Raw genomic sequence first — 15,879 nt, 5'->3', positions numbered from 1 at the left:
AAATAATACTTTTCCCAAGTTATAATTATGGACTTAACCAAAAAAAGTTGGTACATAATCATATTCTTGTAAATTATAGATCTTAATTTCGATATGTGAATCAGGACTTGATGAGCCACAATTTCACCTAGTTCAACTAGCGAAGTTGAAGTCCCTTGACTTTAAAATCGTAGGTCGAACCCTACCAACTTGTGGTATATTTCCACTTTAAACTTGTAGGTGTTGTTATTGTTGTTGATAGTTGTTAGATGATGGTGTTTTTTATATTGATGATTGTAATCGATTTATTTAGAAAAAAAAATAATAGTTTGATGTGGTCGAAATTTTTATAAAGGGATAAAATTGAAAATTTTACCTACGACACAATTATGCACAATGTGAAACATAATTTTCGAGGGAGGTCTTTTTATGAGAAAAATGGTCACTTTCAATTAATAGTGATCCCCTTAAAAAATTAATATTTTTGGTATTTATAGTAGTATTGGAAATAATATGATGTGGTAGGTTGCATTCGTTTAATATGTATCTCATATATGTTAAATTATTTTTTTACCTTTACGGTTAATATTTTTTACCAATATATATCATAGTTCATTGCACATAATTACTCAAATATATATATATATATATGATGTATGGTTGATTAATCGCGCAAATTGAAAATCACATCATTAATCCATTTAAAATTTGGAGGGAAATGAAATGAAATGGAAATCAACTTTTGTTTTTATTTCTTTTTTGAAAAAAAGGGTTAAAGGGCAGCAGTCTATAGCAAAATTTGAGGTCCGATCAAGATGAATACGGGTAAAACCCAAACCCAAATCCAAAGTATAGCAAAAAGGTGGGGTTGATGGGTTAAGTAGGAGTGGTAGACCCGCCAAATTTCAGGTAAAACAAACGTGGCCTACACAATCTACCTTTCACTTTTCATTATGTAAAAAGATGTTAATTGAGTGGAAGTTGAAATAAAGTGCACCCCTTTCAATCCCCCAACATGTCCCATTGCTTCTAGGTCAAGGTTTATTAATAATTAACCCCTCTCCCTTTCATTAAATTAATTTCCGGCCCTACTATATATCCCCTTTTCTTTTAATATATATATATATATATATATATATTCTTTTACTCTTGTAACTATAAGAATTATGTCGTATTCGATCAAATAATTTTACTAATTATAAATTCAGTCCTACAATCTATACACCTCTCACACATTTGGTCTTGGGTTGACAATTATTGTCCTTCGTATAATTTTACGGAGGATCAAATTTGACAATCCAATACCAAATTTGTCAACTCAGAATTAGTACGTGTGATGCCCTGATCCGAATCAGATCTGTCAAAATTAAGACAAAATGTGTGATAGATATAAATTATAGAACTAAATTTAGAATTACTAAATATGCATGAATAAATGCGTTGTATCCCATAATTCTAGGACTAAAATTATGATTTTCTCAAAAAAAAAAAAAATCTGATTGGAAAAGTTGAGGTCAAGGGCAAAAGGGTCATTTTGCCTTCATTGTAATTAGTACAGTAAATCATGATTAATTAACTTACTACCTAAAACGAGATCTTGTTACTAACCACTTGGTGTTCACAAATTAACTAACATGAAATCATAATCAAAATTATGGTTGGGCGTCGTTGATCATTATTAAATGGTTTTCGTGTGTTCCACTTCGTTTCTAGTAAATATAACAATTTTTATGGTAATTAAAAAAAATCCGAAATTGTTAAACTCAAATACTAAACTTTCACACACATATATTTAGATGCAGCGCGATTTAAATCTCTAACTTTGTATAAGATCTCACACTTTTGTTTTGAGACTGCATTTTGTTAAGAAAAAAGGTATTGAATCTTATAAATCGCACAAGCTCCTCATGTAGAGTCGATGTGGTACACAAATTAACATCAGAAACATATAATTAGCGCTGAAAAAGAGTTGTTAGCCGGTAATAATTTAAAAGAAAGTAAAATTGGTAGGAATCATTAATGGTAAGTAATCCATCATTAATTGGTACAATCCATTGATTCCCCCTAAAAGTGCACTGCTTGTCACAAAAAAGGCACAAATTTCAATTATTTATTTATAAATAAATTACAACGATTTTTTTTTATTTTTTTATAATTATAATTACCCTTTATTATTTAAAAAATTATTAATATTCTCCTCATTTTAACGATCTTTTAACAATTAGTCATATCTGTTAGTCTCTATTAGATTTTCATCTATTTTTTTTGTGGTGAACTGACCAAAAATACTCTCATGGACTATGAATTATAATTTTATCAAACATTAGAGAGGGGAAAAGGAATTTATAATCGTATCAAATATCAGGGGAGCTCATCGTAATTTATTCTTTATTTTCTATATTTTACATAATAAATTAATTGAAAAGATATTTTGATGGTCCATCCTCATCAATGCTTTGGTTTATCTTTCTTTTTTTTTTTTTTGTTGTTGTAAATCAAAATTTTTAAATATAGAAATACATTTTGTTTTTTCGTTGTCGAAAAATCTTGTCGTGTTCTACTTGTAATTCAAGTGACGAGATTGAGGTCCGAACAGAGCTTTTAGTTAGATTGGTGTTTAATTATCGTACAACATGAATTTGGCTATTTTTTCATGGTTATTATTAATAGTTTATGCTAATGTAATAAACAAACAAATAAGATATCGAAAGTTTTGAGTTCAAATTTCACCAGAAAAATATATGTATGCTACTTTTAATATAGTAGTTTTTGTTGCTAATGGTTCTCGGCTTGCTGAATTATTATTTGATTCTTGATTTTAATTAATTTTCCATAATATTCTTATATAGTAACTTATGTTCTCGTTTTTTAAATGAAAAAAATATTTTTTGATTATATTACGATATAATTCTTGTTCACATATTCATTTTTTTAATAAATTAATTATCTTATAATATGAATAAGGCCCATTGTATGTATTTTAATTTTTTTAATAGAGGCGATAATTATAAAATTATATTGATATTTTATTAAATTATGGAACTGAGTAATTCATCAATTTTGATCGGTAAATCAATGTAATAAGAACTATAAAATAAATTATGATAAACTCTCATAATAAGACAAACGCCCGCATGTCTCATAACCTTAAATTTGTTGACGAAATCTCAATTAACTAAATTAAAACATGAATGTTGGTGTATTTGATTTTCAAACAAATGTCTCTGGATAATCACTCCTAATAATTAAATTCTTTGGAAAATTTGGATTAAAAGCTAAGCATAATTGAATCATGGATCCGCATGTAAAATACGGAAAAAAGTATCAATTTGCAGACATTATTACTCTTTTTTATCATAATATTTTCAGCCGTAAAATCTAAGTACTTTTATTAGAGATATTATTAACCATCTTAATGTTTTTTTCTTAATATTTCTAATTTTTGTTCATAAGTGTTTTTTTTTTTTAATATTTTTGCTAAAACATCAAAATATTATACTTTCTTAAAAAGTTTAATACAAAAATAATATTATTTGAATTTCATAATGATCGTAAAAGATTATTTCATGCATCGAGCGAGCGTGAAAACACCAAATTATTAAGATTAAGCAGCATGAGTTAAGAGGGTGTTTGGGTAGATTTATAAGTTCTGTAAAATATTTTATAAGATATTTGAGAGCTTATAAAATATTACAAAATATCCAGTAATTTAGAAAAAATAAAATACGGGTTATCATTTTAATGAAAAAAACAAATAAAAAATTATTATGAAAGTGCATAAGTGTTCACTTTTGTAAAATTTGTATTGAAATCTCAATTTTACCACTTCACTTATTTTAAAAGCTAATTCAATACATTATTAATGCAAATCAATAAATATATTGAAACGAAATAAAAATTATAATAAATTATTATAGAAATAGACATATATTGACATTTACGAATTTTGATTACAAGACCTTAACGACTCAAAAAACACAGTCTCAATATTAAAACCCTATATATATATATATAGCTAGTGAGCCTCTTTTCAATAACCATTTAAATATATTCTTGAAATATTACTATTTAAATATTTGGTCACTACCCTACACAAATCTCTATCTTTAATTGACTATTTAATAACCCATCATCCGAACAATGCCAGAAAAAAAATAAAAATAAATAACACACCTACACACGAATCCCAAATTATTGCAAAAAGGAAAACAATATCTTAAACCGCACTCCAAACACGCCCTACAAATGCCGGAACATTAAAAGCCAGTCCAACTCCAGTTTCTCCTTTATTCTGTATCCAAACAAATCCGCTCTGGTCCCAACCTATATTTCAATATGCTGCGCCGAGACTCCCGGCGCAACGCAAACTTACAAATTTGCCACCCAAACACCACCTAAAATTAATTATTATTTTCTTAATATTAATTGTATGAGTCAATATCTTTAAATTTAAAAATTATTTTGATACATTAGAAATTCAAAACAACGAATATATTCAATCAAGACGAGTAAATAGGAAATTAAATAAAATTATACTTTCAGTCCTATAGAATCAGATAATAACGCATGTAGTCTTCTACTTTTTGCAATTTTCGAAATGATCCTAAAATTAAGAAAACTAAACACATTATCTAATCATCTACTTTACGAAAAATTCGAAATGGTTTTAAAATTAAAAAAAAATTGATCGCATTTAATAGTCCGCTCTATAGAATTTATGGAATAAAAGTGTCGAGTTTATCAAATTTTATTATGAGACTTCGACCTTACCAATCAATTAGACATTCTTGGCCTACGATTAATTACTAACAATTATCTTTACATCTCCTGACTTATGACTTGTTTACATAAATCATCCATACTTTCTGTATAATTGCAAAAACTCTCTTAACAATCAAAAGTAAGAATTGTTTGTGTAATTAATTGACGCTTTTAGAGTGTTTATGTATTATTTTTTGAAAAATAAGAGCAATTATGTAAATAATATAAATATTTTTTTATAGATATATAAAATTATTTAAAAAAAGAATAATTTATATAAATATATAAAAATAAATTATAAATCAGTGAATGTAAATAATTATCTAATTAATTATTCCACAATGGAAAAATAAGAGAAAAAAGGACTTTAGGGTCCGAATAAGTCTAATTCCGCGGAATCAGCAAATCCCCGTAAATTCAGTTCCCCCTGTTCGGAATGTTCGTACGGCGTTTACGGTACGGGGCCCCACCTAACGGACGGAGGACTCCACCTTTGGTCCACGTGGAGCGACGCTATTGGCTGTGGGTAAAATACAGTGAGAGTACGGAGCACAGTAAAGAAACTTCTACTCAGAAAAGGTTGTTGGGTTGTAAAACAGTGAAAAATGGAGATTCAACATTCAACCCCAATTTATTAGGGTGTGTTTGGTGTATGGAAAGCCTGATTCTTTGTATAATGTCATTAAACTTTTTCATTTAACATCTTCGTTGGTAATTTATATAAGAAGAAATAAATTATTTTCCGTCGAATTATAATTCATATAACTCAAATTCATAAACAAGTCGATTATCAGATATTAGAAGTGTTTAAAATAGCTTTTATTTTTATTTTTAGAATAACTTACAAATTATTGTAAGTTCGAAAATAATAAGAGTTGGGAGTGTTTGTAAATAAAAATTAAAATTAGAGTGTTTGAAAAAAATAATTTAATGTTACTAATAAGTTGCAGAAGGTGGTAAGAAGATAATATATAGATTTTGACCTAAATCAATTAATTTATGTAGTTTAAAAGTAAAAATTATAAAATAAAAATACTTATCTTAAACCCCTTCAAACACTCTCATTATAGACGAAATATTTGAGCTTAATTATCGGCCACCATCTACCTTATAATTGTGTATTATTTTCAGTCTGTGGCGTTTCGCAGAGTAATTGTTTGAAAATTCAAGTATTTAATAATTAAATTTACAAATTATATCGATATGAATTCTAGATTTTATTTTTTAAAAATACATAAATATTAGAAATTCTGGTTAAATTATATGGGAAAAAAAATACAATTCTAAAGCAAAAGCTGGGGGGGGGGGCAGCTAGGCACGTGAGTGAGCGTCGGTTGCACGTGACACAGCGGAAGACACAGTGGATAAAAACACAGCAGTGTTGCAGAAAAGCAGTTAGCAGTAGTTAGTTAAGTAGCTCCTAATATTAAATTAACTCCGTCAGTTAAAATTTCAGAAATCACTGACCACGGTCAAAAGGGCAGCAAAAATCTCGTAATTTAATTGTAATTAGCGGTAATTAAGCAGGTGAGCCTTGGCAGTTAGCTAACGGACGTTAATCTTGACGTTTTCTGGTCGTGGCAGTCTATATAATGAGCAGAGGCCGTTACGTTGGGCGTAGTGCTCTTTTCTTCTTCTTCTCCTTCCCTCTCTCCTCTTCCTCCTCCTCATTTCCATCGTTTGTTTCTCTCTTTGCATTTTGGGGTTCTTCTGATACACATTTTTGTTTGGAGGGAGAGGAGGAGAGTGGAAGCGCCGTCGTAATGGCAATGGGGGCGGGTTCGAAGAAATGGGTGGTCTCTCTGTTTTCGGTTCTCCTGTTTGTGCTGTTCGTCGGAGCTATGGCTAGAGTTCACAAAGACGAAACCCCAAAATTGAGGTTTCTTTCTGCTTTTCTTCTGTCTTTGATTACTCCGGAAATGCTATTTCTTGTAGCATTTTCAAGACTAAGCATTTGATCTCTTTGAAATTAAGCAAAAACTACTTATTTTGCAGGTTTTCTCTTAGATTTTTTTTGGAATTCTAATTTTTGAGACGTGTTTTAACAATGTGGGTGTATGTGTGCGTTCTTCTTCTTTGTTTTTTGTGGATTTCTTAGCTTCGAGTTGATTTTGGTTGTTTTCTGTGGTCCGAAGGTTTTTGGCAGCTTATTACTCACATTCTCTGCATGATTTGTGAAATTCTTACATGTTTTTTGTTCAGTGAGGAGGTGGAGAAAGAGCAGTTGCAGAGCTCACCAAACTCAACAATGGCGGCAAAGTAAGTAACTCCGCACTTCAACTGAGTTTTCCTTTTCTCTACTGAGTCAACTCGGTGTTACCTAATCTCAGCCGTCAACTTTCCCTCTTTTGGTACCCATCAAATTCCACCCGTTGGATCTCCTCCTCCAACCCACTGTTTCCACCCAATCCCAGCCGTTAAAGATCCCGTACTAGAGAATAGATCTCAAACGTTTATTCCGTTAATACACAATTCTCCTCGGATTCCTCTGTCACTCTAACAAATTCATCCTCTTTTCCGTCTTCCCTATATTACCCCTAACCAAATCCACTTCACTCCACCACCCAGCTTTTGGGTATACTGGTAATTTCACTCTGCACCGTATGCACCTTACTCAAAAAGCAGTTATTAGTTGATTCTCTCTCTCCCCTCTCTCTCTCAAAAAAAAGCACTTTTTGACGGTTTTAACGGTAGGGGGGGTTTGTGTATGTATAATTTACGTATACATAGGCACTGTTCCACTACCTTGAGCAGTGTACACCACTCTGTAGTACCAGTAGTGTGTGTGGTGTATGTATTTTCGGCATGGTGTTCTGCGCTTGGTCTCAACACCCCACCTTTTTTCCACCCTAACATATTTAAATATAATGGACTGAATTGTCGGTGGTTGCTGACACCCCATGTGACAATTACCTCAACATTTTCTTCCATTTTATTTCCACAACCTTTTCTTTTAATTTTTACCTCAAATGGATTCACTGCAGAACGAGGTAAATTGGTTTTGGTCTGGCCCAACTGGTAAAAATTTGCTAGTCAAAATAAATTCTTGAAAATCATGTGAAAGTTTTTGCGTAAAGGCGACAAACAGTGGGTGGCTAATAAATGTTTGATGGGTTCAGGTTGGGAGGAATTGATGAGGAGGGTTTGAATGAACACGCCGTGGATGACCCAGAAGAGGTTGCAAGAATGGTCGAAATGTGGGTGATCTTTCATACTTTTTACCTTTTTTCTGCTTTTATTCTCTATCAAGAATTGTTGAAAACTGCCTTTTTGTGCGTTCAGTTGCATTGTGGCTTTTATGGTTTGATGAGCATTAACTGATGCAATGAGGTTTAGTAGCGGTTGCTGTTAGAATTGTGGTCCTTTGGATTGAATGCCATTATGTCTTAGCCATACCTACCCTACCCACATGGCATATGTTATTACTTTTTGGAATTTTTTTTTCCTGATGTTTCTCCTTTTCATTTTAACAATTTATTGATGGGATTTTCTTCTAATCCTTTTTCTTGCACTCAGTTTGTAGAATTAATAAGTTCAAATCTTGTTCTTGGTGACGTGTTTTTTTCTTTCTACTGTTGTTAGATCCGTGTTTGGTGCCATATAATACCTTTCTCTGTTTATGATCACAACCAAATCGTTTTAGTTCATTCAAATCATTTTATATTTGTTTAAGTTCATTTAGTTTCTTACTTAATCCTTTACGTGCAGTGGCTGGAAATTTTAGTCGTTTCAGTGATGCTTCTTGCTTCAGATTACTTTACAAGTTCATAACTTTCTGCACATTTTTAAGCATAATCTGAATCTCTGTTCTTTATCACGTTAGCTATGCTATCCCACTCTGTAAAGTTATCATTTCATTCTAGTCATGTGTGCATGTGTATGCAAGAAAAGTAGCAAGAAATGTGAGCACAAGAAATGGAATAGCTATCCTATCTTTTTCACGTGCCAGCATCACCCATGTGTGTCTAAACAAGGACAAAGGTGCAAATGTTTCCTCTCTTGACATTTAATAATAAAAACAATCAATAGTTTGTTCAGTTAAACAGGAAAGATCCAAGTTGCCTGTCATAGCTGACATTGCATTTTCAGATCCATGTAAACAGGGATTTTGTCTTTGTAAATGACAAAAGAGGATCAGTGAATAGCTACCGACACAGAATGATGTTTCTTTTTCTTCACGTTTTTTAGTCACTGTCAGTAAAATTAATTACTTCTAGATCAGATGAACAGCCCTGCTGAAAAGAAATTAAAGAGAGCCGTTATAGTTCAGTATATGATTATGGTAATTCTATTGCTGACATAACTTGTGAACTTATAGGGCCACTAGAAATAGCACCGAGAGGCGTAACCTGGGATTTTTCTCGTGTGGGACGGGCAACCCTATTGATGACTGCTGGCGTTGTGACGCCAACTGGCACAAGAACCGGAAACGACTTGCTGACTGTGGTATTGGTTTCGGGCGCAATGCAATTGGTGGTCGTGATGGCCGATTCTATGTCGTCACTGATTCTGGTGATGATGACCCTGTTAACCCCAAGCCTGGCACTCTTCGTCATGCTGTCATCCAGGACCGGCCTCTCTGGATTGTGTTCAAACGCGACATGGTTATAACATTGAAGCAGGAACTCATCATGAACAGCTTTAAGACAATAGATGCCCGTGGAGTGAACGTGCACATTGCGAATGGAGCGTGCATTACGATTCAATTCGTTACCAATATTATTATTCACGGCCTCCACATCCATGACTGCAAACCTACTGGAAATGCCATGGTGAGGAGCTCGCCTACACACTATGGTTGGAGGACTATGGCTGATGGAGATGCCATTTCTATCTTTGGGTCGAGCCACATTTGGGTTGATCATAATTCACTCTCTAACTGTGCTGATGGTCTTGTGGATGCTGTCATGGGATCCACTGCCATTACCATTTCTAATAACTACTTCACCCACCACAATGAGGTGAGTCAGTCTACCTTGAAATGGCTGTTCTTACTGTTTGCATAAAATGGAACTCTGTGAATAATACTGATCTTATTATTATGTTATAAATGGAATAGGTTATGTTGTTGGGTCATAGTGATTCCTATGTCAGAGACAAGCAAATGCAGGTGACCATTGCTTACAATCATTTTGGCGAGGGCCTTATTCAGAGAATGCCAAGGTAAATCTGTTGTTTCGTCTGATGTTCTTGTTATATGGTTTCTTGTTTCTTGAATTTTGACATGTTACCTGATACAAAAGACACGTCTTATGATGATTGCAGATGTAGACACGGATACTTCCATGTTGTGAACAACGATTACACTCATTGGGAGATGTACGCTATAGGCGGAAGCGCAAGCCCCACCATCAACAGCCAAGGCAACAGATATCTTGCACCTACCAATCCTTTCGCAAAAGAGGTACGCCAGTGAATAAATTCTGCATAGGTAAGACAGTGTTTCAAAGTAATCTAACTAGTTGGATTTGCGCCGAACAGGTTACAAAGAGGGTCGACACGGCTGAAGGTCAATGGAAGGGTTGGAACTGGAGGTCTGAGGGCGACCTAATGCTCAACGGTGCCTACTTCACTCCATCTGGAGCCGGAGCATCAGCCAGCTATGCCAGAGCTTCAAGCTTAGGTGCTAAGTCTTCCTCCATGGTTGCATCTATCACTTCTGGTGCCGGTGTTCTTGCTTGCCGCCGCGGCCACCAATGCTAACAGTCTTACCCTCACTAAACAAAAAAAAAAGCGTCTTTTCTTCTTCTTTAGCTTTCCCCCTTTTTCATCCATTCACCTTTTTTCCTGTTAGATTCCAATTCACTCCTTCCAAGCACTACCTTATTATATCCACGATTGTTTGTCCATCATCCATTCACATTGGCAAGTGTACATTTTTTACACATGTCCAGTACCTTAATCCACTCTTCACCATCCATCCATCCCCACACCATCCCATTGTTGCCCAACCTCGGCCTGCTTCAATCAGAAACAAAAAACAATACTATCCCAGAGGCAGGTGCAGAAGCGTTGTCCAAACCATTTTTCTTCTTTTGTCAGTGCTCATCTTTATATGATCTCCTCTCCTCAGTCTCCCCTCAGTCTACAGAAATTGTGTCGGCTTCCTTCCTTCCGGTCTCCATAGGAACTAAACAATATTGTAATTTCTTTCTCTTTTAGCTTTCTTGAGTGATACAAGCTATATAGTGTGAATGTCAAAACTTTGAGTTATGGAAAAAAGAAAAAAAACAACCAGACCTTTGTAGTGGATGATGATGATGATGCATATTAGCAAAGGTTCATTTTGCCTTTTGATTGTTTACTCTTTTTGGGTTTGCCTTAATTTGTCAATGAAAGCAATCTTGATGTTGGTGTTTGAATTATTGATTATTACAGCATGTTAGCTAGTAATTGTGCATATATTTATTAACCTACCTTAATCATGGCTGTCTTTACAAATCACACTTTACCAGCTATGTTGTTGGAGCTTTTCAATGTGCTCTTCTCAACCCTTTTTTCCATCTAATTACATAATAATGATTCACATAGGATGCTGATGCTCTGCTGTCTGTCTTTTCTTCTTTCACTCTGCTCAGCTGATGAAGGAAGGGCATCAACTCTGCCTGGAAAAGCATCACCCTAAAGGGATCACTTTAACTTAAAACCCTATCCTACAAACCAAGATTTCACATTCCAATCTTTCCTTTGAATTCTCTCTCTTTTTTTTTATTTTTTTTTTTATGATCTAAACTAATTAGATTTTGTTTTTTTATTTTCAATATTACTTCAAGGACAAATTACACTGAACTCCGTTAAAATTGTCATAATTAAAATTACTTCCTCATTCATTCTTTATGAAACTACAAATAACCCTTTACGATAATCCATTATAAGGGTGTTTGTTAAATAACCGTAACTTTAGGAAGTATTTATAATTTTTCAAATAGTAAAAGAATATATATAATTATAACAGAAATCAAGATACTCCTTTATAATTTATCGGAAAATTAAAAGTTGGGTCGGGAAGATGATGTGAGTTCCCCCTCAATTGGAAGTGGTTGGAAGACAATTGAGTCTCCAATCTATCTCTCTCTACATTTTACAATAAACTATTTCGAAAATCGTAGATTAATTTGGACTTTGATATGTCAATTCTAATTACGTAGCCTAATTTATTTTCGATCTCATATTAGTTTTTTATTTTTCAAACACGATATCATACGAGCATAGTAATAACATGATTGATTTCTATCCTATCCGATCAAATGTGCTTTAATATCTATTTATTTTCCTGAGATGTAAATGATAAATAAATAATTAGTCGTTCCAAAATTAAATTTTATAAGATATTAAAAAGTACTATTTGGTAATTCTTTTTACAAAAAATAGTTTGTAACATCAAGAAATAAGTTGTTCATAAGCTCTTTTAAATTAAATATATATATATATATACATATGAAATTATTAATTAATTTTTCGATCTTAACAAACTTCTTCTATTACGATCGCATTATATTATAAAATTGTTGTTGTTAATATTTTATTATAAATTTTATAAATTTATTTTATTCAAACACTTTAAAAAATTTATTTATTTTAAGTAAGATTAAAAGTCTTATAAATTTTAAAAGTATCTGATAAGATATATAAACTTATCAAATATTTTAAATTAAGTTTATCCAAACACCCTCTAATCCAATTAAACTTTAAAATTCATATATTTAAGTAAAATCAAAATATTCCCAAGGAATATTTTCCCAAACATTTCGAGAAAATATTTGTTTTTTTTTTCCGAAAAATATATTTAAGTAAAATCAAAATATTCCCAAGGAATATTTTCCCAAACATTTCGAGAAAATATTTGTTTTTTTTTTCCAAAATAAATAACGAAATGAAATTAAATATAAACTCACGAGCAGAAATTGTTAAACCACAAACAATTGCATGTGATGTTGGGCCCATTTTCCCCACACATTTTAGGGGCCCACTCTCAATGATTTTACCAATATATATGTTTATATATATATATATATGTAAAAACATAAAAACAGACCAGCTGTCACATTTTAATAATCAAACCTTTGATTACAATCTATTTAAAAAAAAAAAAAGAAAGAAAGAAAGAAAAACCCTTGATTAGGGGATTCATCCACCTATTTAATATCAAACCTCATGTTTAAAAGGTTGTGAGTTTGAGTCCTATACGAATGTATATTTCAAAGTTTTCGTTGATTCAAATTAAATATATAAAATTAATTTTTAAATTTAAATATAATTAATAATTTAAATAAATAGCATATTATAAAAATAAAAAGGAAGGTAATTAACAGGGAATGAATGATTGTATAGAAATGATGAGGCAAGATGTAATATTTAGATATGTGGTAGGGGTTATGATTATGTTGGAGGTTAAGTCCCAATCATACACATCTTCTAATCAACTAATCATCTCATCTCAATCACCTCTAATTTAGAGCTACAACTTTTATATTTTTATTTTTTTTATTTGAGTGTAGATTTTAACCCAACAATTTGATTAACCCAACAAAGGTTTTAAAAATAAAAATCAACATCTGCAGTATTATAAGAAAGAACTCAGTTGTTATACCAACTTTTGAATATTCAGATTTACCCTTTATCTCATCAATGTTTTTTTTTTAAATAAATTTATTAAAATACCCTTCAAACTTTATAATTTTTAAATATTCTTTACACAAATCGAGTATGATGTGTACCACAAGTGATGAATATGAGTGAAAGTAGAGGATAAACATGATAGTATATTAGTAGTTAAAAAATGACAGAGATTATTTGGAAGAGAAAAGTAATAAATTTGAAAAAATATTTGATAATAAAATTAATATATTAAAATTTAGTATAGTAGTTTTTTTTTTTTTTGAATTTTTTATTTTAAATTCCATTGTGTGTGTCCTATTTTATTTACTATATAATGTTACATAAAATAAAATAAATATTATTATGTTTATATACGTAATTTGTATTCATCAAAAGAAATAAAAAATAAAATAGAATTTGAGATTAAAAAATTCCAATTGTGCAAATATTTGTTTTTGGGTGAAATTAATAAATGAGAGAGTTATTTCCGGCGGAAGTTGCAATAATATTGTTGACATGAGAATTGACATGCGTCTGGGATCACTCCATCGGTGGTATAGTGACGGTGAAGGCGGTGCATCCAATGCATATCTCTCATTCTCATTTATATCTGACGGTTAAAACACCATCACTTCATTAATATTTGGATTCCTATCCACCCATCATCATTTCCATTGTCATACCATCTAATGGTTCACAATTGACTTTGAGAGATTTCATTGCATTTTTGTTCTTCTAATTAAATTATTTCACATAGATTGAGATAAATATTCATATACAGATGAAATTTGTACAGACAATCTTGTCTTGTTTATGTAACTTCCACGAGAAAATTGCATTTTTCATCCTGTATATATATCTTGGGGTCAACACATTTTTTTTAATCCCATTAAGCTCGGAATTATTATTAGTGGTTCCACAAGTTATAAAAGTTATCACTTTTAGTCTTTTTATTAGTATTTTGATAGAAAGGCAAGTGCCGAACATGTGGCTATTATATAGAACACTAATAGAATCTGATCGAGGACTAAAAGTGAGATGTTTTGTAACTTACGGATCATTGATGGGAATCGAGTAACTAATGGGACTAACAGTGATAATACTAGAAGAAATATAATATTTGGCCAAAACTAATTATTATAATTAAAAATAAATACCCGTAGTAAATCATCATTCATGACCACAGTCATGCAATGACTGTTGGCCGTGGTTTTTGCGAGTGTGGCAAAAATATATTGCATGGCTCATAACCATAGCTAAAAATATTATTCATGGTGGATAAGCTAAATTTTTACATCGATTTTATTTAATCATGGTTAATAATTGTTATTCACCACGACTTTTAGTTCATTTTCAATAAAAGTGTAGGCAATGGTAATTTTTTTTCTCTAGCGTAAGCACTTGACTAAAATTGATCAAAGAGTTAATAGCAACGTGTTCATAAGCACATACTTTTTCTCGTCTAAATACTAATGGAATCTTATGAAATGACTAAAAGTGAAATTCTTTTAACTTACGAAATCATTGATGAGAATCACGTAATTAATGGGACTAAAAATTCTAAACACATTGCCAAAAGTGGTCGAATAGTTAAGGCTACGTGCTAAGTAACACATCTCTTTTTTCATCAAAATATTAATGAATTATATCTAATCACACGACTAAAACTGAAACTTTTTGTAATTTATGGGACCATTAATAAAAATTCATAATCAATAGGACAAAAAACATACAAAACTCTAAAATATAGGACAAAAAGATACTATTTTTCCTAACTTTTAGCTATTAGACTAATTAAGAAAAAAATTTATTTGAATGAGATTTGGTCGAACTAAACCAATTCACAGAGCAAGTGTTATATAATTGGTCACTTTTTCCTAAACTATACACCAATTATATTACAAGTATATTACAATAACTATATAATTGATTTAAGTTTTGCGGAACTGTTTTTGGGCTACAATTTCCCCTAATTAAGATGAACATCTCATATCAAATTTCAGACAGCTGGATTTCGAAAAGAAAATCCAATTCAAATTTCGAACAAATCCACAATGTTGCGAGCAAGATGTAAAATATTTCCCCTGCAGAAGCTATCATATTTCATATACTCCTTATTATCTAAAAAATTATAAATATATTTTCAACAACAAATCTGCATTTTCCCCAGCAAGATGTCAAAAATCTAACTCCAGAAGCTGCCACCTTTCACACCAAGTCAAAGAACAAAGATTACAAGACATTATCATACGTCCGTCCCTTTCTGCAATCGCAACAAGTGTTTGCCACACAGGTTGCATGGATTGCATGGCAGCCTTGCCCTGTCCATCAATCTTCATAAACATTAATGCACATTCATCACGATTTCATCTTTAATTCACCTAACTCTGTTACTCGCCATGAAAATTGAAATTGCTACTCTCGAGATTGCGAATATTTAATGCCATTAATATTAATTTTACTAGTGTAATCTTCACAACTGTCCTCCACCCTTAATGGAACCTCTCCCTCAAAGTTTTTGCCCATAAATACCTCTCCTTC

The 15,879-nt window shown here is 31.7% G+C and overlaps 1 protein-coding gene across 1 annotated transcript; it reads left to right on the top strand.

The window, feature by feature from the left end:
• Positions 6,318-11,102, top strand: LOC105171845 (probable pectate lyase 8). Its single transcript, XM_011093088.2, has 7 exons — positions 6,318-6,619; positions 6,943-6,999; positions 7,860-7,937; positions 9,059-9,701; positions 9,800-9,903; positions 10,006-10,144; positions 10,222-11,102. The coding sequence occupies exons 1-7, from the start codon at positions 6,333-6,335 to the stop codon at positions 10,441-10,443; spliced, it is 1,530 nt and encodes a 509-aa protein (XP_011091390.2). The 5' UTR covers positions 6,318-6,332; the 3' UTR covers positions 10,444-11,102.

Source organism: Sesamum indicum, linkage group LG10 (genome assembly GCF_000512975.1).
Source record: "Sesamum indicum cultivar Zhongzhi No. 13 linkage group LG10, S_indicum_v1.0, whole genome shotgun sequence".
In the NCBI taxonomy this organism is placed as follows: domain Eukaryota; kingdom Viridiplantae; phylum Streptophyta; class Magnoliopsida; order Lamiales; family Pedaliaceae; genus Sesamum; species Sesamum indicum.
Note: the sequence above shows the minus strand (reverse complement) of the source record. Positions and strands in the feature narration are given on the sequence as shown.

Excerpts from the sequence above, each read along its gene's own strand:
- LOC105171845 (XM_011093088.2), top strand. The coding sequence starts at position 6,333 with ATGAGCAGAGGCCGTTACGTTGGGCGTAGTGCTCTTTTCTTCTTCTTC. Across the intron at positions 9,904-10,005 it reads CTTATTCAGAGAATGCCAAG|ATGTAGACACGGATACTTCC; the intron begins GTAAATCTGTTG and ends TGATGATTGCAG. Across the intron at positions 10,145-10,221 it reads CCAATCCTTTCGCAAAAGAG|GTTACAAAGAGGGTCGACAC; the intron begins GTACGCCAGTGA and ends TGCGCCGAACAG.